General features: G+C 56.3%; 1 protein-coding gene across 1 annotated transcript in view; it reads right to left on the bottom strand.

Moving 5' to 3' along the window:
* LOC100857358 (chromodomain-helicase-DNA-binding protein 8-like) overlaps positions 1-24076 on the bottom strand; it is a 129196-nt gene that overhangs the window by 59718 nt on the left and 45402 nt on the right. Inside the window, exons 19-21 of the mRNA XM_046906033.1 lie at positions 13703-13870; positions 4903-5082; positions 1448-1558 (exon numbers count right to left, since the gene is read on the bottom strand). Of these exons, the coding sequence (XP_046761989.1) occupies positions 1448-1558; positions 4903-5082; positions 13703-13870 (459 nt within the window). The remainder of the gene's footprint in view (positions 1-1447; positions 1559-4902; positions 5083-13702; positions 13871-24076) is intronic.

The following is a 24076-nucleotide window of genomic DNA, read 5'->3' as shown; positions in this document are numbered from 1 at the left end:
CCCTCTGTCCTCCCTATACACCCCCATGTCCCCCCCTACCCCCCCTCTGTCCTCCCTCCCTAACCCCCCATCTCCTCCCTACCCCCGCTCTGTCCTCCCTATACACCCCCCCGTCCCCCCTATGACCTCCATAACACCTCTAAGTGCTCCCTCCCCCCTACTCAGCCCCCCTACCCCCCCAACTCCTCCCTACCCCCCCTCTGTCCCCCCTACCCCCCCATCTCCACCCTACACCCCCCCATGACCTCCATAACACCTCTATGTCCTCTCTCCCACCCCCATCTCCCCCCTACCCCCCCCATGACCTCCCTATACACCCCCATCTCCTCCCGACCCCCCCTCTGTCCTCCCTATACACCCCCATGTCCCCCCTACCCCCCATCTCCTCCCTATCCCCCCTATGACCTCCATAACACCTCTATGTCCTCCCTCCCACCCCCCCCATGTCCCCCCTACCCCCCCATCTCCTCCCTACCCCCCCTCTGTCCTCCCTATACACCCCAATGTCCCCCCTACCCCCCCCATCTCCTCCCTACCCCCCCTATGACCTCCATAACACCTCTAAGTGCTCCCTCCCCCCTCCACTCAGCCCCCCAACCCCCCCTGTCCTCCCTATACACCCCAATGTCCCCCCTACCCCCCCTCTGTCCTCCCTCCCATCCCCTCTGTCCCCCCTACCCCCCCCATCTCCTCCCTACCCCCCCTCTGTCCCCCCTACCCACCCCATCTCCCCCCTACCCCCCCTATGACCTCCATAACACCTCTAAGTGCTCCCTCCCCCCCCTCATCCCCCCTACCCCCCCCATGACCTCCCTATACACCCCCATCTCCTCCCGACCCCCCCATCTGTCCTCCCTCCCACCCCCTCTGTCCCCCCTACCCCCTTTATGATCTCCATAACACCTCCATGTCCTCCCTCCCACCCCCTCTGTCCTCCCTATACACCCCCTTTGTCCCCCCCTACCCCCCCATCTCCTCCCTACCCCCCCTATGACCTCCATAACACCTCTAAGTGCTCCCTCCCCCCCCCCTCATCCCCCCTACCCCCCCCCCGTCCTCCCTATACACCCCAATGTCCCCCCTACCCCCCCTCTGTCCTCCCTACCCCCCCATCTCCCCCCTACCCCCCCTATGACCTCCATAACACCTGTATGTCCTCCCTCCCACCCCCCATGTCCCCCCTACCCCCCCTCTTTCCCTCCCTACCCCCCCATCTCCTCCCTACCCCCCCTATGACCTCCCTATACACCCCAATGTCCCCCCTACCCCCCCTCTGTCCTCCCTCCCACCCCCTTTGTCCCCCCCTACCCCCCCATCTCCTCCCTACCCCCCCCTATGACCTCCATAACACCTCTAAGTGCTCCCTCCCCCCCCCCCCCACATCCCCCTGCCCCCCCCACCCCCCAACCCCCCCCCCCCCCCCCCACATCCCCCTGCCCCCCCCCACCTTGCTGTTGAGGAGATCCAGGTCCAAATCGGCTTTTTTGGCCCACTTCTGCCAGAAGTTGGGGTCATCCAAAGCGATGTCGGTGCGGTTCTCCGAGGCGACAAAACTGGCCTAAAATAGGGGGGGGGGGGGGGGCAAAGGGAGACCTCAACCCACGGGGTCAGACACTAAAGAACCCCTTAAATAACGGGGGGGGGGGATAGAGGGGTTTTGGGGGGGGAGGGGGGACAGAAGGGTTTTGGGGGGGGGGAGAGGGGGGATAGAAGGGTTTTGGGGGGGGAGAGGGGGGATAGAAGGGTTTTGGGGGGGGGTAGAAGGGTTTTGGGGGGGGGGAGGGGGGATAGAAGGGTTTTGGGGGGGGGGAAGAAGGGTTTTGGGGGGGGGGGGAATAGAAGGGTTTTGGGGGGGGAATAGAAGGTTTTTGGGGGGGGAGAGAGGGGGGATAGAAGAGTTTTGGGGGGGGGAGGGGGGTAGAAGGGTTTTGGGGGGGGAATAGAAGAGTTTTGGGGGGGGAGAGAGGGGGGATAGAAGAGTTTTGGGGGGGGAGGCGGGATAGAAGGGTTTTGGGTGGGGGATAGAAGGGTTTTGGGGGGGGAATAGAAGGGTTTTGGGGGGGGGAGAGGGAATAGAAGGGTTTTGGGGGGGGGATAGAAGGATTTGGGGGGGGAATAGAAGGGTTTTGGGGGGGGGAATAGAAGGGTTTTGGGGGGGGAATAGAAGGGTTTTGGGGGGGGGATAGAAGGGTTTTGGGGGGGGGATAGAAGGGTTTTGGGGGGGGGATAGAAGGGTTTTGGGGGGGGAGAGGGGGGATAGAAGGGTTTTGGGGGGGGAATAGAAGGGTTTTGGGGGGGAGATAGAAGGGTTTTGGGGGGGAAGGGGGAATAGAAGGGCTTTGGGTGGGGGATAGAAGGGTTTTGGGGGGGGAATAGAAGGGTTTTGGGGGGGGAATAGAAGGGTTTTGGGGGGGGAGGGGGGATAGTAGGGTTTTTGGGGTGGGAATAGAAGGGTTTAGGGGGGAGAGAGGGGGGATATTAGGGTTTTGGGGGGGAATAGAAGGGTTTTGGGGGGGGAATAGAAGGGTTTTGGGGGGGGGAGAGGGAATAGAAGGGTTTTGGGGGGGGGATAGAAGGGTTTTGGGGGGGGAGAGGGAATAGAAGGGTTTTGGGGGGGGATAGAAGGGTTTTGGGGGGAATAGAAGGGTTTTGGGGGGGAATAGAAGGGTTTTGGGGGGGGAGAGGGGGGATAGAAGGGTTTTGGGGGGGGAGAGGGGGAATAGAAGGGTTTTGGGGGGGGGGAGAGGGGGGATAGAAGGGTTTTGGGGGGGGAATAGAAGGGTTTTGGGGGGGGGAGGGGGAATAGAAGGGTTTTGGGTGGGGGGAGAGGGGGGATAGAAGGGTTTTGGGGGGGGAATAGAAGGGATTTTGGGGGGGAGGGGGGGGAATAGAAGGGTTTGGGGGGGAATAGAAGGGTTTTGGGGGGGGATAGAAGGGTTTTGTTGGGGGAATAGAAGGGTTTTGGGGGGGAATAGAAGGGTTTTGGGGGGGGGAGAGAAGGGTTTTGGGGGGGGAATAGAAGGGTTTTGGGGGGGAATAGAAGGGTTTTGGGGGGGGAGAGGGGATAGAAGGGTTTTGGGGGGGGAATAGAAGGGTTTTGGGGGGGGAATAGAAGGGTTTTGGGGAGGGGGAATAGAAGGGTTTTGGGGGGGGGATAGAAGGATTTGGGGGGGGAATAGAAGGGTTTTGGGGGGGGGAATAGAAGGGTTTTGGGGGGGGAATAGAAGGGTTTTGGGGGGGGGATAGAAGGGTTTTGGGGGGGGGATAGAAGGGTTTTGGGGGGGGAATAGAAGGGTTTTGGGGGGGGAGAGGGGGGATAGAAGGGTTTTGGGGGGGGAATAGAAGGGTTTTGGGGGGGAGATAGAAGGGTTTTGGGGGGGAAGGGGGAATAGAAGGGCTTTGGGTGGGGGATAGAAGGGTTTTGGGGGGGGAATAGAAGGGTTTTGGGGGGGGAATAGAAGGGTTTTGGGGGGGGAGGGGGGATAGTAGGGTTTTTGGGGTGGGAATAGAAGGGTTTAGGGGGGAGAGAGGGGGGATATTAGGGTTTTGGGGGGGAATAGAAGGGTTTTGGGGGGGGAATAGAAGGGTTTTGGGGGGGGGAGAGGGAATAGAAGGGTTTTGGGGGGGGGATAGAAGGGTTTTGGGGGGGGAGAGGGAATAGAAGGGTTTTGGGGGGGGATAGAAGGGTTTTGGGGGGAATAGAAGGGTTTTGGGGGGGAATAGAAGGGTTTTGGGGGGGGAGAGGGGGGATAGAAGGGTTTTGGGGGGGGAGAGGGGGAATAGAAGGGTTTTGGGGGGGGGGAGAGGGGGGATAGAAGGGTTTTGGGGGGGGAATAGAAGGGTTTTGGGGGGGGGAGGGGGAATAGAAGGGTTTTGGGTGGGGGGAGAGGGGGGATAGAAGGGTTTTGGGGGGGGAATAGAAGGGATTTTGGGGGGGAGGGGGGGGAATAGAAGGGTTTGGGGGGGAATAGAAGGGTTTTGGGGGGGGATAGAAGGGTTTTGTTGGGGGAATAGAAGGGTTTTGGGGGGGGAATAGAAGGGTTTTGGGGGGGGGAGAGAAGGGTTTTGGGGGGGGAATAGAAGGGTTTTGGGGGGGAATAGAAGGGTTTTGGGGGGGGAGAGGGGATAGAAGGGTTTTGGGGGGGGAATAGAAGGGTTTTGGGGGGGGAATAGAAGGGTTTTGGGGAGGGGGAATAGAAGGGTTTTGGGGGGGGGAGAGGGGATAGAAGGGTTTTGGGGGGGGAATAGAAGGGTTTTGGGGGGGGAGAGGGAATAGAAGGGTTTTGGGGGGGGGGATAGAAGGGTTTTGGGGGGGGGATAGAAGGGTTATGGGGGGGGAGGGGGGATAGAAGGGTTTTGGGGGGGGGATAGAAGAGTTTTGGGGGGGAGGGGGGATAGAAGGGTTTTGGGGGGGAATAGAAGGGTTTTGGGGGGGGGAATAGAAGGGTTTTGGGGGGGGAATAGAAGGGTTTTGGGGGGGGAACAGAAGGGTTTTGGGGGGGGAATAGAAGGGTTTTGGGGGGGGGGAGGGGGGATAGAAGAGTTTTGGGGGGGGGGAGAGGGAATAGAAGGGTTTTGGGGGGGGGATAGAAGGGTTTTGGGGGGGGAGAGGGAATAGAAGGGTTTTGGGGGGGGAATAGAAGGGTTTTGGGGGGGGATAGAAGGGTTTTGGGGGGGGAGGGGGGGAATAGAAGGGTTTGGGGGGGGAATAGAAGGGTTATGCGGGGGGAATAGAAGGGTTTTGGGGGGGGAATAGAAGAGTTTTGGGGGGGGAGGGGGGGATATTAGGGTTTTGGGGGGAGAATAGAAGGGTTTTGGGGGGGGAATAGAAGGGTTTTGGTGGGGGAATAGAAGGGTTTGGGGGGGTAGGGGGGACAGAAGTGTTTTGGGGGGGGGTCAGACCTTGGCAAAGGTGGAGCCCTTCCCCTCACTCTCGATGGTGATGGTGGTGGTGCGGCGCAGAAGGATCTGATCGATGTCCTCCTCGCAGAACTTGGAGCCTTCGTCGTCCTCCTCCATGATGGCGGCGTAGGCGCCCTTCCGCAGGAGGTCTTCGATCTCCTTCTTGGAGAACTGTTGGATCTGGGGGGGGGGGAAAAGGAGGGGGGTTGGGGGGAGAAGGGTGGATATGGGGCGCAGGGGGGGATGCGGGGAGGGGGGCGTCGGGTTTTCGTCGGGGGAGCCCAATGGGGGGGGGGTCGTCCCGTGTTTCGCATGGAGAACACAGAAGTTGGGGTCTTAACCCCACATTTCTCATGGAGAACCCAAAAGTTGGGATATTCAGCTCATATTTTCCATGGAGAACCCAAAAGTTGGGATATATAACCCATATTTTCCTTGGAGAACCCAAAAGTTGGGATATTCAATCCATATTTTCCTTGGAGAACACAAAAGTTGGGGTCTACGTCCCATGTTTCTCATGGAGAACCCAAAAGTTGGGTTATTCAACCCATATTTCTCATGGAGAACCCAAAAGTTGGGTTATTCGCCCCATATTTTCCTTGGAGAACCCAAAAGTTGGGATATTCAATCCATATTTCTCATGGAGAACCCAAAAGTTGGGTTATTCGCCCCATATTTTCCGTGGAGAACCCAAAAGTTGGGATATTCAACCCGTATTTTCCTTGGAGAACCCAAAAGTTGGGGTCTTAACCCCACATTTCTCATGGAGAACCCAAAAGTTGGGATATTCAGCTCATATTTTCCTTGGAGAACCCAAAAGATGGGATATTCACCCCATGTTTCGCATGGAGAACACAAAAGTTGGGGTCTTAACCCCACATTTCTCATGGAGAACCCAAAAGTTGGGATATTCAACCCATATTTTCCGTGGAGAACCCAAAAGTTGGGATATTCAACCCATATTTTCCGTGGAGAACCCAAAAGTTGGGATATTCAACCCATATTTTCCATGGAGAACCCAAAAGTTGGGGTCTATGCCCGATGTTTCTCATGGAGAACCCAAAAGTTGGGTTATTCAACCCATATTTTCCATGGAGAACCCAAAAGATGGGATATTCACCCCATGTTTCGCATGGAGAACACAAAAGTTGGGGTCTTAACCCCACATTTCTCATGGAGAACCCAAAAGTTGGGATATATAACCCATATTTCTCATGGAGAACCCAAAAGTTGGGTTATTGAACCCATATTTTCCTTGGAGAACCCAAAAGTTGGGGTCTAGGTCCCATGTTTCTCATGGAGAACCCAAAAGTTGAGATATTCAGCCCATATTTTCCGTGGAGAACCCAAAAGTTGGGATTTTCAGCCCATATTTTCCATGGAGAACCCAAAAGTTGGGATATATAACCCATATTTCTCATGGAGAACCCAAAAGTTGGGATATTCACCCCATATTTCTCATGGAGAACCCAAAAGTTGGGATATTGAACCCGTATTTTCCTTGGAGAACCCAAAAGTTGGGTTATTCGCCCCATATTTTCCTTGGAGAACCCAAAAGTTGGGGTCTACGTCCCATGTTTCTCATGGAGAACCCAAAAGTTGGGTTATTCGCCCCATATTTTCCTTGGAGAACCCAAAAGTTGGGATATTTACCCCATATTTTCCGTGGAGAACCCAAAAGTTGGGGTCTACAGCCCATATTTTCCTTGGAGAACCCAAAAGTTGGGATATTCAACCCATATTTTCCGTGGAGAACCCAAAAGTTGGCATATTAAACCCATATTTTCCTTGGAGAACCCAAAAGTTGGGGTCAACACCCCATGTTTCTCATAGAGAACCCAAAAGTTGGGATATTCAACCCATATTTTACATGGAGAACCCAAAAGTTGGGTTATTCGCCCCATATTTTCCTTGGAGAACCCAAAAGTTGGGGCCTACGTCCCATGTTTCTCATGGAGAACCCAAAAGTTGGGTTATTCAACCCATATTTTCCTTGGAGAACCCAAAAGTTGGGATTTTCAGCCCATATTTTCCTTGGAGAACCCAAAAGTTGGGATATTCGCCCCATATTTCTCATGGAGAACCCAAAAGTTGGGGTCTATGCCCGATGTTTCTCATGGAGAACCCAAAAGTTGGGTTATTCAACCCATATTTTCCGTGGAGAACCCAAAAGTTGGGGTCTACAGCCCTTATTTCTCATGGAGAACCCAAAAGTTGGGATATTCACCCCATATTTTCCTTGGAGAACCCAAAAGTTGGGATATTCAACCCATATTTTCCGTGGAGAACCCAAAAGTTGGGATATATAACCCATATTTCTCACGGAGAACCCAAAAGTTGGGATATTCAACCCGTATTTTCCTTGGAGAACCCAAAAGTTGGGATATTCAACCCGTATTTTCCGTGGAGAACCCAAAAGTTGGGATATTCACCCCATATTTTCCTTGGAGAACCCAAAAGTTGGGGTCTACGTCCCATGTTTCTCATAGAGAACCCAAAAGTTGGGATATTCAACCCATATTTCTCATAGAGAACCCAAAAGTTGGGATATTCACCCCATATTTTCCTTGGAGAACCCTAAAGTTGGGGTCTACGTCCCATGTTTCTCATGGAGAACCCAAAAGTTGGGATATTCAACCCATATTTTCTGTGGAGAACCCAAAAGTTGGGATATTCAACCCATATTTCTCATGGAGAACCCAGAAGTTGGGATATTCACCCCATATTTTCCTTGGAGAACCCAAAAGTTGGGGTCTATGCCCGATGTTTCTCATGGAGAACCCAAAAGTTGGGTTATTCAACCCATATTTTCCATGGAGAACCCAAAAGATGGGATATTCACCCCATGTTTCGCATGGAGAACACAAAAGTTGGGGTCTTAACCCCACATTTCTCATGGAGAACCCAAAAGTTGGGATATATAACCCATGTTTCTCATGGAGAACCCAAAAGTTGGGATATTCACCCCATATTTCTCATGGAGAACCCAAAAGTTGGGATATTGAACCCGTATTTTCCTTGGAGAACCCAAAAGTTGGGGTCAACACCCCATGTTTCTCATAGAGAACCCAAAAGTTGGGATATTCAACCCATATTTTCCGTGGAGAACCCAAAAGTTTGGGTCTACGTCCCACATTTCTCATGGAGAACCCAAAAGTTGGGATATTCAGCCCATATTTTCCTTGGAGAACCCAAAAGATGGGATATTCACCCCATGTTTCGCATGGAGAACACAAAAGTTGGGGTCTTAACCCCACATTTCTCATGGAGAACCCAAAAGTTGGGATATTCAACCCGTATTTTCCGTGGAGAACCCAAAAGTTGGCATATTCAACCCATATTTTCCATGGAGAACCCAAAAGTTGGGATATATAACCCATATTTTCCTTGGAGAACCCAAAAGTTGGGATATTCAACCCATATTTTCCTTGGAGAACCCAAAAGTTGGGGTCTACGTCCCATGTTTCTCATGGAGAACCCAAAAGTTGGGTTATTCAGCCCATATTTCTCATGGAGAACCCAAAAGTTGGGATATTCAACCCATATTTTCCGTGGAGAACCCAAAAGATGGGATATTCACCCCATATTTTCCGTGGAGAACCCAAAAGTTGGGATATTCAACCCATATTTTCCATGGAGAACCCAAAAGTTGGGTTATTGAACCCATATTTTCCGTGGAGAACCCAAAAGTTGGGATATTCACCCCATATTTCTCATGGAGAACCCAAAAGATGGGATATTCAACCCATATTTTCCTTGGAGAACCCAAAAGTTGGGATATTCACCCCATATTTTCCTTGGAGAACCCAAAAGTTGGGGTCTACGTCCCATGTTTCTCATGGAGAACCCAAAAGTTGGGTTATTCGCCCCATATTTTCCTTGGAGAACACAAAAGTTGGGGTCTACGTCCCATGTTTCTCATGGAGAAACCAAAAGTTGGGATATTCAACCCATATTTTCCGTGAAGAACCCAAAAGTTGGGATATTGAACCCGTATTTTCCTTGGAGAACCCAAAAGTTGGGATATATAACCCATATTTCTCATGGAGAACCCAAAAGTTGGGATATTCACCCCATATTTCTCATGGAGAACCCAAAAGTTGGGATATTGAACCCGTATTTTCCTTGGAGAACCCAAAAGTTGGGTTATTCGCCCCATATTTTCCTTGGAGAACCCAAAAGTTGGGGTCTACGTCCCATGTTTCTCATGGAGAACCCAAAAGTTGGGTTATTCGCCCCATATTTTCCTTGGAGAACCCAAAAGTTGGGATATTTACCCCATATTTTCCGTGGAGAACCCAAAAGTTGGGGTCTACAGCCCATATTTTCCTTGGAGAACCCAAAAGTTGGGATATTCAACCCATATTTTCCTTGGAGAACCCAAAAGTTGGGATATTCACCCCATATTTCTCATGGAGAACCCAAAAGTTGGGATATATAACCCATATTTCTCATGGAGAACCCAAAAGTTGGGTTATTCAGCCCATATTTCTCATGGAGAACCCAAAAGTTGGGTTATTGAACCCGTATTTTCCTTGGAGAACCCAAAAGTTGGGGCCTACGTCCCATGTTTCTCATGGAGAACCCAAAAGTTGGGGTTTTCAGCCCATTTTTCTCTTGGAAAACCCCAAATCTTGGGTCTCCACACCCCATTTCTCATGGCACCCCCCAACTATTGCCTCTTCCCACCCCACCGACCCCATAAACCCCAACTACTGCCTCTTCCCACCCCATTTCTCACGGCTCACCCCAACTACTGCCTCTTCCCACCCTACCGACCCCATAAACCCCAACTACTGCCTCTTCCCACCCCAACTATTACCTCTTCCCACCCCACCGACCCCATAAACCCCACCTATTGCCTCTTCCCACCCCAACTATTACCTCTTCCCACCCCACCGACCCCATAAACCCCACCTATTGCCTCTTCCCACCCCAACTATTACCTCTTCCCACCCCACCGACCCCATAAACCCCACCTATTGCCTCTTCCCATCCCAACTACTGCCTCTTCCCACCCCACCGACCCCATAAACCCCAACTATTGTCTCTTCCCACCCCAACTATTGCCTCTTCCCACCCCAACTATTGCCTCTTCCCACCCCACCAACCCCATAAACCCCAACTATTGGGTCTCCACACCCCATTTCTCACCAAAAACCCCAACTATTGCCTCTTCCCACCCCAACTACTGCCTCTTCCCACCCCACCGACCCCATAAACCCCACCTATTGCCTCTTCCCACCCCACCGACCCCATAAACCCCACCTATTGCCTCTTCCCACCCCACCGACCCCATAAACCCCACCTATTGCCTCTTCCCACCCCACCGACCCCATAAACCCCAACTACTGCCTCTTCCCACCCCAACTATTGCCTCTTCCCAACCCACCGACCCCATAAACCCCAACTATTGCCTCTTCCCACCCCCACTACTGCCTCTTCCCACCCCACCGACCCCATAAACCCCAACTACTGCCTCTTCCCACCCCATTTCTCACGGCTCACCCCAACTACTGCCTCTTCCCACCCCAACTACTGCCTCTTCCCACCCCACTGACCCCATAAACCCCAACCACTGCCTCTTCCCACCCCAACTACTGCCTCTTCCCACCCCAACTATCGCCTCTTCCCACCCCACCGACCCCATAAACCCCAACTATTGCCTCTTCCCACCCCAACTATTACCTCTTCCCACCCCACCGACCCCATAAACCCCAACTACTGCCTCTTCCCACCCCAACTACTGCCTCTTCCCAACCCACCGACCCCATAAACCCCAACTATTGCCTCTTCCCACCCCACCGACCCCATAAACCCCAACTATTGCCTCTTCCCACCCCAACTAATGCCTCTTCCCACCCCACCGACCCCATAAACCCCAACTATTGCCTCTTCCCACCCCACCGACCCCATAAACCCCAACTACTGCCTCTTCCCACCCCATTTCTCACGGCTCACCCCAACTACTGCCTCTTCCCACCCCAACTATTGCCTCTTCCCACCCCACTGACCCCATAAACTCCAACCACTGCCTCTTCCCACCCCAACTACTGCCTCTTCCCACCCCAACTATTGCCTCTTCCCACCCTACCGACCCCATAAACCCCAACTATTGCCTCTTCCCACCCCACCGACCCCATAAACCCCAACTATTGGGTCTCCACACCCCATTTCTCACCAAAAACCCCAACTACTGCCTCTTCCCACCCCACCGACCCCATAAACCCCAACTATTGCCTCTTCCCACCCCAACTATTGCCTCTTCCCATCCCAACTACTGCCTCTTCCCACCCCACCGACCCCATAAACCCCAACTATTGGGTCTCCACACCCCATTTCTCACCAAAAACCCCAACTATTGCCTCTTCCCACCCCACCGACCCCATAAACCCCAACTACTGCCTCTTCCCACCCCACCGACCCCATAAACCCCACCTATTGCCTCTTCCCACCCCACTGACCCCATAAACCCCAACTACTGCCTCTTCCCACCCCAACTATTGCCTCTTCCCACCCCACTGACCCCATAAACCCCACCTATTGCCTCTTCCCATCCCAACTACTGCCTCTTCCCACCCCACCGACCCCATAAACCCCAACTATTGGGTCTCCACACCCCATTTCTCACCAAAAACCCCAACTATTGCCTCTTCCCACCCCACCGACCCCATAAACCCCAACTACTGCCTCTTCCCACCCCAACTACTGCCTCTTCCCACCCCACCGACCCCATAAACCCCACCTATTGCCTCTTCCCACCCCACCGACCCCATAAACCCCAACTACTGCCTCTTCCCACCCCAACTACTGCCTCTTCCCACCCCACCGACCCCATAAACCCCAACTATTGGGTCTCCACTCCCCATTTCTCACCAAAAACCCCAAACATTGTCTCTTCCCACCCCATTTCTCACGGCTCACCCCAACTATTGCCTCTTCCCACCCCACCGACCCCATAAACCCCAACTATTGCCTCTTCCCACCCCACCGACCCCATAAACCCCAACTACTGCCTCTTCCCACCCCACCGACCCCATAAACCCCAACTATTGCCTCTTCCCACCCCACCGACCCCATAAAACCCAACTATTGCCTCTTCTCACCCCAACTATTGCCTCTTCCCACCCCAACTACTGCCTCTTCCCACCCCACCGACCCCATAAACCCCACCTATTGCCTCTTCCCATCCCACCGACCCCATAAACCCCAACTATTGCCTCTTCCCACCCCAACTATTGCCTCTTCCCACCCCAACTACTGCCTCCTCCCACCCCACCGACCCCATAAACCCCAACTATTGGGTCTCCACACCCCATCCCTCCTTGAAAACCCCACCTATTGCCTCTTCCCACCCCAATGACCCCATAAACCCCGCCTATTACCTCTTCCCACCCCACCGACCCCATAAACCCCAACTACTGCCTCTTCCCACCCCATTTCTCACGGCTCACCCCAACTACTGCCTCTTCCCACCCCAACTATCGCCTCTTCCCACCCCACCGACCCCATAAACCCCGCCTATTGCCTCTTCCCACCCCACCAACCCCATAAACCCCAACTATTGCCTCTTCCCACCCCAACTATTACCTCTTCCCACCCCAATGACCCCATAAACCCCAACTATTGCCTCTTCCCACCCCAACTACTGCCTCTTCCCACCCCATTTCTCACGGCTCACCCCACCTATTACCTCTTCCCACCCCACCGACCCCATAAACCCCCACTACTGCCTCTTCCCACCCCACCGACCCCATAAACCCCAACTACTGCCTCTTCCCACCCCACCGACCCCATAAACCCCAACTACTGCCTCTTCCCACCCCACCGACCCCATAAACCCCAACTACTGCCTCTTCCCACCCCAACTATCGCCTCTTCCCACCCCACCGACCCCATAAACCCCGCCTATTGCCTCTTCCCACCCCACCAACCCCATAAACCCCAACTATTGCCTCTTCCCACCCCAACTATTACCTCTTCCCACCCCAATGACCCCATAAACCCCAACTATTGCCTCTTCCCACCCCAACTACTGCCTCTTCCCACCCCACCGACCCCATAAACCCCAACTATTGGGTCTCCACACCCCATTTCTCACCAAAAACCCCAACTATTGGGTCTCCACACCCCATTCCTCCTTGAAAACCCCAAATATTGGGTCTTCACACCCCATTCCTCCTGGAAAACCCCAACTATTGCCTCTTCCCACCCCACCGACCCCATAAACCCTAACTCTTCTCTCTTCCCTCCCCATTTCTCACCCAAAACCCCAAATATTGGGTCTCCACACCCCATTTCTCACAGCTCACCCCAACTATTGCCTCTTCCCACCCCACCGACCCCATAAACCCCAACTACTGCCTCTTCCCACCCCACCTACTGCCTCTTCCCACCCCACCGACCCCACAAACCCCAACTATTGCCTCTTCCCACCCCAACTATTGCCTCTTCCCACCCCAACTACTGCCTCTTCCCACCCCACCGACCCCATAAACCCCAACTATTGGGTCTCCACACCCCATTTCTCACCAAAAACCCCAACTATTGGGTGTCCACACCCCACCGACCCCATAAACCCCAACTACTGCCTCTTCCCACCCCAACTACTGCCTCTTCCCACCCCAACTACTGCCTCTTCCCACCCCACCGACCCCACAAACCCCAACTATTGGGTATCCACACCCCATTTCTCACCAAAAACCCCAACTACTGCCTCTTACCACCCCACCGACCCCACCGACCCCACAAACCCCACCTCCCCCCCCCCAGCTTATCCCAGGGGATCCCTCCAGCTCACCCCGGCGATGTTCCCCTCCCTTCCGCTCATGGACTGCAGCACGGCTTTGTCCAGGCCCAGCTTCAGGCTGGCTTTGTCGAACATCTCCCTCTCGTATGAGTTGCGCGTGATCAGGCGGTAAACCTTCACCGCTTTGCTCTGCCCGATGCGGTGGCAGCGAGCCTGGGCCTAAAGGGGGGCAAAGGGGGGGGTAAGGGGGGCAAAGGGGGCAAAGGGGGGGGAAGGGGGGGCAAAGGGGGGGAAAGGGGGGAAAGGGGGGGACAAAGGGGGGGGAAAGGGGGGGAAAGGGGGGGGGAAGGGGGGGGGAAGGGGGGGCAAAGGGGGGCAAAGGGGGGCAAAGGGGGGGCAAAGGGGGGGCAAAGGGGGGGCAAAGGGGGACAATGAGGGGGAAAGGGGGGGCAAAGGGGGGGGAAAGGGGGGCAAAGGGGGGCAAAGGGGGGCAAAGGGGGGCAAAGGGGGGGGAAAGGGGGGAAAGGGGGGGAAAGGGGGGGAAAGGGGGGGGGGAAGGGGGGGGAAAGGGGGGGGAAGGGGGGCAAAGGGGGGGGAAGGGGGGCAAAGGGGGGGGAAAGGGGGGGGAAAGGGGGGGAAAGGGGGGGAAAGGGGGGGAAAGGGGGAGAAAAGGGGGGCAAAGGGGGGCAAAGGGGTCAAAGGGGGGGTCAAAGGGGGCAAAGGGGGGCAAAGGGGGGGCAAAGGGGGGGAAAGGGGGGGCAAAGGGGGGCAAAGGGGGGCAAAGGGGGGGCAAAGGGGGGAAAGTGGGGGAAAGAGGGGGGAAAGAGGGGGGAAAGAGGGGGGAAAGGGGGGGGAAAGGGGGGGAAAGGGGGGGAAAGGGGGGGGAAAGGGGGGGAAAGGGGGGGAAAGGGGCGGAAAGGGGGGGAAAGGGGGGGAAAGGGGGGGAAAGGGGGGGAAAGGGGGGGACAAAGGGGGGGAAAGGGGGGGAAAGGGGGGGAATGGGGGGGAAAGGGGGGAGAAAGGGGGGAGAAAGGGGGGGCAAGGGGGGGCAAGGGGGGGCAAGGGGGGGCAAGGGGGGGCAAGGGGGGGAAAGGGGGGGAAAGGGGGGGAAGGGGGGGAAGGGGGGAAAGGGGGGAAGGGGGGGAAGGGGGGGAAGGGGGGGAAGGGGGGAAAGGGGGGGAAGGGGGGAAAGGGGGGGCAAAGGGGGGCAAAGGGGAGCAAAGGGGGGGAAAGGGGGGGAAAGGGGGGGAAAGGGGGGGGTAAAGGGGGGGGGGAAGGGGGGGGGGAAGGGGGGGGGGAAGGGGGGGGGAAGGGGGGGGGAAGGGGGGGGGAAGGGGGGGGGGAAGGGGGGGAAAGGGGGGGCAAAGGGGGGCAAAGGGGGGGGAAAGGGGGGGGAAAGGGGGGGAAAGGGGGGGAAAGGGGGGGAAAGGGGGGGCAAAGGGGGGCAAAGGGGCAAAGGGGGGGCAAAGGGGGGGTAAGGGGGGGGTAAGGGGGGGGTAAGGGGGGGCGAGGGGGGGAAAAGAGGGGGAAAGGGGGGGAAAGGGGGGGGAAAGGGGGGGGAAAGGGGGGGAAAGGGGGGGAAAGGGGGGTAAAGGGGGGGGATAAAGGGGGGGGGAAGGGGGGCGAAGGGGGGGGCGAAGGGGGGGAAAGGGGGGAAAGGGGGGCAAAGGGGGGCAAAGGTGGGGGCAAAGGGGGGGAAAGGGGGGGAAAAGGGGGGGAAAAGGGGGGGCGAAGGGGGGGCGAAGGGGGGGCGAAGGGGGGCGAAGGGGGGGCGAAGGGGGGGGAAAGGGGGGGGAAAGGGGGGGGAAAGGGGGGGGAAAGGGGGGGGAAAGGGGGGGAAAGGGGGGGGAAAGGGGGACAAAGGGGGGGCAAAGGGGGGGCAAAGGGGGGCAAAGGGGGGCAAAGGGGGGGCAAAGGGGGGGCAAAGGGGGGGACAAAGGGGGGACAAAGGGGGGGGAAAGGGGGGGGAAAGGGGGGGGACAAGGGGGGACAAGGGGGGACAAGGGGGGACAAGGGGGGGGACAAAGGGGGGGACAAAGGGGGGGGACAAAGGGGGGGGACAAAGGGGGGGGACAAAGGGGGGGGACAAAGGGGGGGGCAGAGGGGGGGAAAGGGGGGGAAAGGGGGGGAAAGGGGGGGAAAGGGGGGGAAAGGGGGGGAAAGGGGGGGAAAGGGGGGGAAAGGGGTCAAAGGGGTCAAAGGGGGGCAAAGGGGGCAAAGGGGGGCAAAGGGGGGAGAAAGGGGGGAGAAAGGGGGGAGAAAGGGGGGAGAAAGGGGGGAGAAAGGGGGGAGAAAGGGGTCAAAGGGGTCAAAAAGGGGCAAAGGGGGGAAAGGGGGGGAAAGGGGGGAAAGGGGGGAAAGGGGGGAAAGGGGGGGGAAAGGGGGGGCAAAGGGGGGGCAAAGGGGGGCAAAGGGGGGGGCAAAGGGGGGTAGGGTGAGGGGGGACCCCTCAAAGCCGACCCTTTGTGCTTACAAAATCCCATTAAGATGGCGTCAGTGGGGCACCAAAGCACATTTAAAGGGGGGGCTGTGGGGTCCCAAAGCCAAAATCCCATTGATTTGGGGCCAATGGGGCACCAAAATCCCATTGATTTGGAGTCAATGGGGCACCAAAAGCTCATTAAAGGGGGGGCTGTGGGGTCCCAAAGCCGAAATCCCATTGATTTGGGGTCAATGGGGCACCAAAATCCCATTAAAGGGGGGCCCCAAAGCCAAAATCCCATTGATTTGGGGTCAATGGGGCACCAAAATCCCATCAAAGTGGGGGCTGTGGGGCCCTAAAGCCAAAATCCCATTGATTTGGGGTCAATGGGGCACCAAAATCCCATTGATTTGGGGTCAATGGGGCACCAAAGCACAAAGTGGGGCCCCAATACCAAAATCCCATTGATTTGGGGTCAGTGGGGCACCAAAGCACATTAAAGGGGGGGCTGTGGGGTCCCAATGTCAAAATCCCATTGATTTGGGGCCAATGGGGCATCAAAACGCATTAAAGGGGGGCCCTAAAGCCAAAATCCCATTGATTTGGGGTCAATGGGGCACCAAAATCCCATTGATTTGGAGTCAATGGGGCACCAAAGCACATTAAAGGGGGGGCTGTGGGGCCCCAATGTCAAAATCCCATTGATTTGGGGTCAATGGGGTAACAAAATCCCATTGATTTGGGGTAAATGGGGCACCAAAGCACATTAAAGGGGGGGCTGTGGGGCCCCAATGTCAAAATCCCATTGATTTGGGGTCAATGGGGCACCAAAAGCTCATTAAAGGCGGGTCCGTGGGGCCCCAAAGCCAAAATCCCATTGATTTGGGGTCAATGGGGCACCAAAATCCCATCAAAGTGGGGGCTGTGGGGCCCTAAAGCCAAAATCCCATTGATTTGGGGCCAATGGGGCACCAAAAACCCGTTAAAGGGGGGCCCCAATACCAAAATCCCATTGATTTGGAGTCAATGGGCACCAAAATCCCATCAAAGTGGGGGCTGTGGGGCCCTAAAGCCAAAATCCCATTGATTTGGGGTCAATGGGGCACCAAAATCCCATTGATTTGGGGTCAATGGGGCACCAAAATCCCATCAAAGTGGGGGCTGTAGGGTCCCAAAGCCAAAATCCCATTGATTTGGGGTCAATGGGGCAACAAAGTTACGGCCAAGGGGGGGCTGTGGGGCCCCAATGTCAAAATCCCATTGATTTGGGGTCAATGGGGCACCAAAATCCCATTAAAGGGGGCCCCAATACCAAAATCCCATTGATTTGGGGTCAATGGGGCACCAAAATCCCATTGAGATGGGGTCAATGGGGCACCAAAGCACAAAGTGGGGGCCCCCAATACCAAAATCCCATTGATTTGGGGTCAGTGGGGCACCAAAGCACATTAAAGGGGGGGCTGTGGGGTCCCAAAGCCGAAATCCCATTGATTTGGGGTCAATGGGGCACCAAACCCCAAATCCCACCAAGATGGCGTCAAGGGGACCCCAAATGTCAGCAAGATGGAGTCAAGGGGACCCCAAACCCCAACCCCTTTGAGAAGGACCCCAACCCCCCCGTCCCACAGACACGCGCCCCGCGTCCCCCCCAACCTGGAGGTCGTTTTGGGGGTTCCAGTCGGAGTCGAAGATGATGCAGGTGTCGGCGACCCATGCACCCCAAACCCCAAATCCCACCAAGATGGAGCCAATGGGACCCCAAACCCCACCAAGATGGTATCAAGGGGACCCCAAATCCCACCTAAATGGCGTCAAGGAGACCCCAAATCTCAACAAGATGGAGTCAAGGGGACCCCAAATCCCACAAAGATGGAGTCAAGGGGACCCCAAATCTGAACAAGATGGCGTCAAGGGGACCCCAAATCGCACCAAGACGGAGTCAAGGGGACCCCAAATCCCACCAAGACGGAGTCAAGGGGACCCCAAACCCCAAATGCCGCCAAGATGGAGTCAAGGGGACCCCAAATCCCACCAAGACAGCGTCAAGGGGACCCCAAACCCCAAATGCCACCAAGATGGCGTCAAGGGGACCCCAAATCTCAACAAGACGGAGTCAAGGACACCTCAAATCCTACCAAGATGGTGTCAAGGGGACCCTAAATCTCAGCAAGATGGCGTCAAGGGGACCCCAAATCCCACCAAGATGGCGTCAAGGGGACCCCAAACCCCAAATCCCACCAAGATGGTGTCAAAGGGACCCCAAATATCATCAAGATGGTATCAAAGGGACCCCAAATCCTACCAAGATGGCGTCAAGGGGACCCCCAAACCCCAACCCCCCCGTCCCACAGACACGCGCCCCGCGTGCCCCCCAACCTGGAGGTCGTTTTGGGGGTTCCAGTCGGAGTCGAAGATGATGCAGGTGTCAGCGACCCATGCACCCCAACCCCCAAATCCCACCAAGATGGAGTCAAGGGGACCCCAAATCCGACCAAGATGGAGTCAATGGGACCCCAAATGCCACCAAGATGGCGTCAAGGGGACCCCAAATCTCAACAAGATGGCGTCAAGGGGACCCCAAACCCCACCAAGACGGAGTCAAGGGGACCCCAAACCCCACCAAGACGGAGTCAAGGGGACCCCAAACCCCAAATGCTGCCAAGATGGAGTCAAGGGGACCCCAAATCCTACCAAGATGGAGTCAAGGGGACCCCAAATCTCACCAAGACGGAGTCAAGGGGACCCCAAACCCCAAATGCTGCCAAGATGGAGTCAAGGGGACCCCAAATCCCTCCAAGATGGCGTCAAGGGGACCCCAAATGTCATTAAGATGGAGTCAAGGGGACCCCAAATCCTACCAAGATGGAGCCAAGGGGACCCCGAATGCCACCAAGATGGCGTCAAGGGGACCCCAAATCTCAACAAGATGGCGTCAGGGGGACCCCCAACCCCAACCCCTTTGAGAAGGACCCCAACCCCCCCGTCCCACAGACACGCGCCCCGCGTCCCCCCCAACCTGGAGGTCGTTTTGGGGGTTCCAGTCGGAGTCGAAGATGATGCAGGTGTCGGCGACCCATGCACCCCAACCCCCAAATCCCACCAAGATGGAGCCAATGGGACCCCAAACCCCACCAAGATGGTATCAAGGGGACCCCAAATCCCACCTAAATGGCGTCAAGGAGACCCCAAATCTCAACAAGATGGAGTCAAGGGGACCCCAAATCCCACAAAGATGGAGTCAAGGGGACCCCAAATCTGAACAAGATGGCGTCAAGGGGACCCCAAATCGCACCAAGACGGAGTCAAGGGGACCCCAAATCCCACCAAGACGGAGTCAAGGGGACCCCAAACCCCAAATGCCGCCAAGATGGAGTCAAGGGGACCCCAAATCCCACCAAGACAGCGTCAAGGGGACCCCAAACCCCAAATGCCACCAAGATGGCGTCAAGGGGACCCCAAATCTCAACAAGACGGAGTCAAGGACACCTCAAATCCTACCAAGATGGTGTCAAGGGGACCCTAAATCTCAGCAAGATGGCGTCAAGGGGACCCCAAATCCCACCAAGATGGCGTCAAGGGGACCCCAAACCCCAAATCCCACCAAGATGGTGTCAAAGGGACCCCAAATCTCATCAAGATGGTATCAAAGGGACCCCAAATCCTACCAAGATGGCGTCAAGGGGACCCCCAAACCCCAACCCCCCCGTCCCACAGACACGCGCCCCGCGTGCCCCCCAACCTGGAGGTCGTTTTGGGGGTTCCAGTCGGAGTCGAAGATGATGCAGGTGTCAGCGACCCATGCACCCCAACCCCCAAATCCCACCAAGATGGAGTCAAGGGGACCCCAAATCCGACCAAGATGGAGTCAATGGGACCCCAAATGCCACCAAGATGGCGTCAAGGGGACCCCAAATCTCAACAAGATGGCGTCAAGGGGACCCCAAACCCCACCAAGACGGAGTCAAGGGGACCCCAAACCCCACCAAGACGGAGTCAAGGGGACCCCAAACCCCAAATGCTGCCAAGATGGAGTCAAGGGGACCCCAAATCCTACCAAGATGGAGTCAAGGGGACCCCAAATCTCACCAAGACGGAGTCAAGGGGACCCCAAACCCCAAATGCTGCCAAGATGGAGTCAAGGGGACCCCAAATCCCTCCAAGATGGCGTCAAGGGGACCCCAAATGTCATTAAGATGGAGTCAAGGGGACCCCAAATCCTACCAAGATGGAGCCAAGGGGACCCCGAATGCCACCAAGATGGCGTCAAGGGGACCCCAAATCTCAACAAGATGGCGTCAGGGGGACCCCCAACCCCAACCCCTTTGAGAAGGACCCCAACCCCCCCCGTCCCACAGACACGCGCCCCGCGTCCCCCCCAACCTGGAGGTCGTTTTGGGGGTTCCAGTCGGAGTCGAAGATGATGCAGGTGTCGGCGACCCATGCACCCCAACCCCCAAATCCCACCAAGATGGAGTCAAGGGGACCCCAAATCTCACCAAGACAGAGTCAAGGGGACCCCAAATCCTACCAAGATGGCGTCAAGAGGACCCCAAACCCCACCAAGGTGGTGTCAAGGGGACCCCAAACCCCAAATGCTGCCAAGATGGAGCCAAGGGGACCCCAAATCCGACCAAGATGGAGTCAAGGGGACCCCAAACCCCAAATGCCACCCAGATGGAGTCAAGGGGACCCCAAACCCCAAATCCCACCAAGATGGAGTCAAGGGGACCCCCAAATCCTACCAAGACGGAGTCAAGGGGACCCCAAACCTCAAATGCCGCCAAGATGGAGTCAAGGGGTCCCCAAATCTCATCAAGATGGCGTCAAGGGGACCCCAAACCCCTCCAAGATGGAGTCAATGGGACCCCAAACCCCACCAAGGTGGTGTCAAGGGGACCCCAAACACCAAATGCCTCCAAGATGGCGTCAAGGGGACCCCAAATCCCACCAAGACGGAGTCAAGGGGACCCCAAACCCCAAATCCCACCAAGATGGTGTCAAAGGGACCCCAAATCTCATCAAGATGGTATCAAAGGGACCCCAAACCCCTCCAAGATGGAGTCAATGGGACCCCAACCCCCACCAAGATGGCGTCAAGGGGACCCCCAAACCCCAACCCCCCCGTCCCACAGACACGCGACCCGCGTGCCCCCCAACCTGGAGGTCGTTTTGGGGGTTCCAGTCGGAGTCGAAGATGATGCAGGTGTCGGCGACCCATGCACCCCAACCCCCAAATCCCAGCAAGATGGAGTCAAGGGGACCCCAAATCCGACCAAGATGGAGTCAAGGGGACCACAAATCCCACCAAGACGGAGTCAAGGGGACCCCAAATCCTACCAAGATGGTATCAAGGGAACCCCAAATCTCAGCAAGATGGCATCAAGGACACCCCAAATCCCACCAAGATGGAGTCAATGGGACCCCAAATCCCACCAAGATGGTGTCAATGGGACCCTAAATCTCAGCAAGATGGCGTCAAGGGGACCCCAAATCCCACCAAGATGGAGTCAAGGGGACCCCAAACCCCAAATGCCGCCAAGATGGAGTCAAGGGGACCCCAAACCCCTCCAAGATGGCGTCAAGGGGACCCCAAATGTCATTAAGATGGAGTCAAGGGGACCCCAAATCCTACCAAGATGGCGTCAAGGGGACCCCCAACCCCAACCCCTTTGAGAAGGACCCCAACCCCCCCGTCCCACAGACACGCGCCCCGCGTGCCCCCCAACCTGGAGGTCGTTTTGGGGGTTCCAGTCGGAGTCGAAGATGATGCAGGTGTCGGCGACCCATGCACCCCAAACCCCAAATCCCACCAAGATGGTGTCAAGGAGACCCCAAATCTCAACAAGATGGAGTCAAGGGGACCCCAAATCCTACCAAGATGGTATCAAGGGAACCCCAAATCTCACCAAGATGGCATCAAGGACACCCCAAATCCCACCAAGATGGAGTCAATGGGACCCCAAATCCCACCAAGATGGTGTCAATGGGACCCTAAATCTCAGCAAGATGGCGTCAAGGGGACCCCAAATCCCACCAAGATGGAGTCAAGGGGACCCCAAACCCCAAATGCCGCCAAGATGGAGTCAAGGGGACCCCAAACCCCTCCAAGATGGCGTCAAGGGGACCCCAAATGTCATTAAGATGGAGTCAAGGGGACCCCAAATCCTACCAAGATGGCGTCAAGGGGACCCCCAACCCCAACCCCTTTGAGAAGGACCCCAACCCCCCCGTCCCACAGACACGCGCCCCGCGTGCCCCCCAACCTGGAGGTCGTTTTGGGGGTTCCAGTCGGAGTCGAAGATGATGCAGGTGTCGGCGACCCATGCACCCCAAACCCCAAATCCCACCAAGATGGTGTCAAGGAGACCCCAAATCTCAACAAGATGGAGTCAAGGGGACCCCAAATCCTACCAAGATGGAGTCAAGGGGACCCCAAATCTCACCAAGACGGAGTCAAGGGGACCCCAAACCCCAAATGCTGCCAAGATGGAGTCAAGGGGACCCCAAATCCCTCCAAGATGGCGTCAAGGGGACCCCAAATGTCATTAAGATGGAGTCAAGGGGACCCCAAATCCTACCAAGATGGAGCCAAGGGGACCCCGAATGCCACCAAGATGGCGTCAAGGGGACCCCAAATCTCAACAAGATGGCGTCAGGGGGACCCCCAACCCCAACCCCTTTGAGAAGGACCCCAACCCCCCCGTCCCACAGACACGCGCCCCGCGTCCCCCCCAACCTGGAGGTCGTTTTGGGGGTTCCAGTCGGAGTCGAAGATGATGCAGGTGTCGGCGACCCATGCACCCCAACCCCCAAATCCCACCAAGATGGAGCCAATGGGACCCCAAACCCCACCAAGATGGTATCAAGGGGACCCCAAATCCCACCTAAATGGCGTCAAGGAGACCCCAAATCTCAACAAGATGGAGTCAAGGGGACCCCAAATCCCACAAAGATGGAGTCAAGGGGACCCCAAATCTGAACAAGATGGCGTCAAGGGGACCCCAAATCGCACCAAGACGGAGTCAAGGGGACCCCAAATCCCACCAAGACGGAGTCAAGGGGACCCCAAACCCCAAATGCCGCCAAGATGGAGTCAAGGGGACCCCAAATCCCACCAAGACAGCGTCAAGGGGACCCCAAACCCCAAATGCCACCAAGATGGCGTCAAGGGGACCCCAAATCTCAACAAGACGGAGTCAAGGACACCTCAAATCCTACCAAGATGGTGTCAAGGGGACCCTAAATCTCAGCAAGATGGCGTCAAGGGGACCCCAAATCCCACCAAGATGGCGTCAAGGGGACCCCAAACCCCAAATCCCACCAAGATGGTGTCAAAGGGACCCCAAATCTCATCAAGATGGTATCAAAGGGACCCCAAATCCTACCAAGATGGCGTCAAGGGGACCCCCAAACCCCAACCCCCCCCGTCCCACAGACACGCGCCCCGCGTGCCCCCCAACCTGGAGGTCGTTTTGGGGGTTCCAGTCGGAGTCGAAGATGATGCAGGTGTCAGCGACCCATGCACCCCAACCCCCAAATCCCACCAAGATGGAGTCAAGGGGACCCCAAATCCGACCAAGATGGAGTCAATGGGACCCCAAATGCCACCAAGATGGCGTCAAGGGGACCCCAAATCTCAACAAGATGGCGTCAAGGGGACCCCAAACCCCACCAAGACGGAGTCAAGGGGACCCCAAACCCCACCAAGACGGAGTCAAGGGGACCCCAAACCCCAAATGCTGCCAAGATGGAGTCAAGGGGACCCCAAATCCTACCAAGATGGAGTCAAGGGGACCCCAAATCTCACCAAGACGGAGTCAAGGGGACCCCAAACCCCAAATGCTGCCAAGATGGAGTCAAGGGGACCCCAAATCCCTCCAAGATGGCGTCAAGGGGACCCCAAATGTCATTAAGATGGAGTCAAGGGGACCCCAAATCCTACCAAGATGGAGCCAAGGGGACCCCGAATGCCACCAAGATGGCGTCAAGGGGACCCCAAATCT

This window comes from Gallus gallus, assembly GCF_016699485.2.
Source record: "Gallus gallus isolate bGalGal1 chromosome 35 unlocalized genomic scaffold, bGalGal1.mat.broiler.GRCg7b 35_unloc1, whole genome shotgun sequence".
NCBI classification, from domain to species: Eukaryota; Metazoa; Chordata; class Aves; order Galliformes; family Phasianidae; genus Gallus; species Gallus gallus.
The sequence above is the reverse complement of the archived record's forward strand: the minus strand, read 5'-3'. Positions and strand labels throughout refer to the sequence as shown.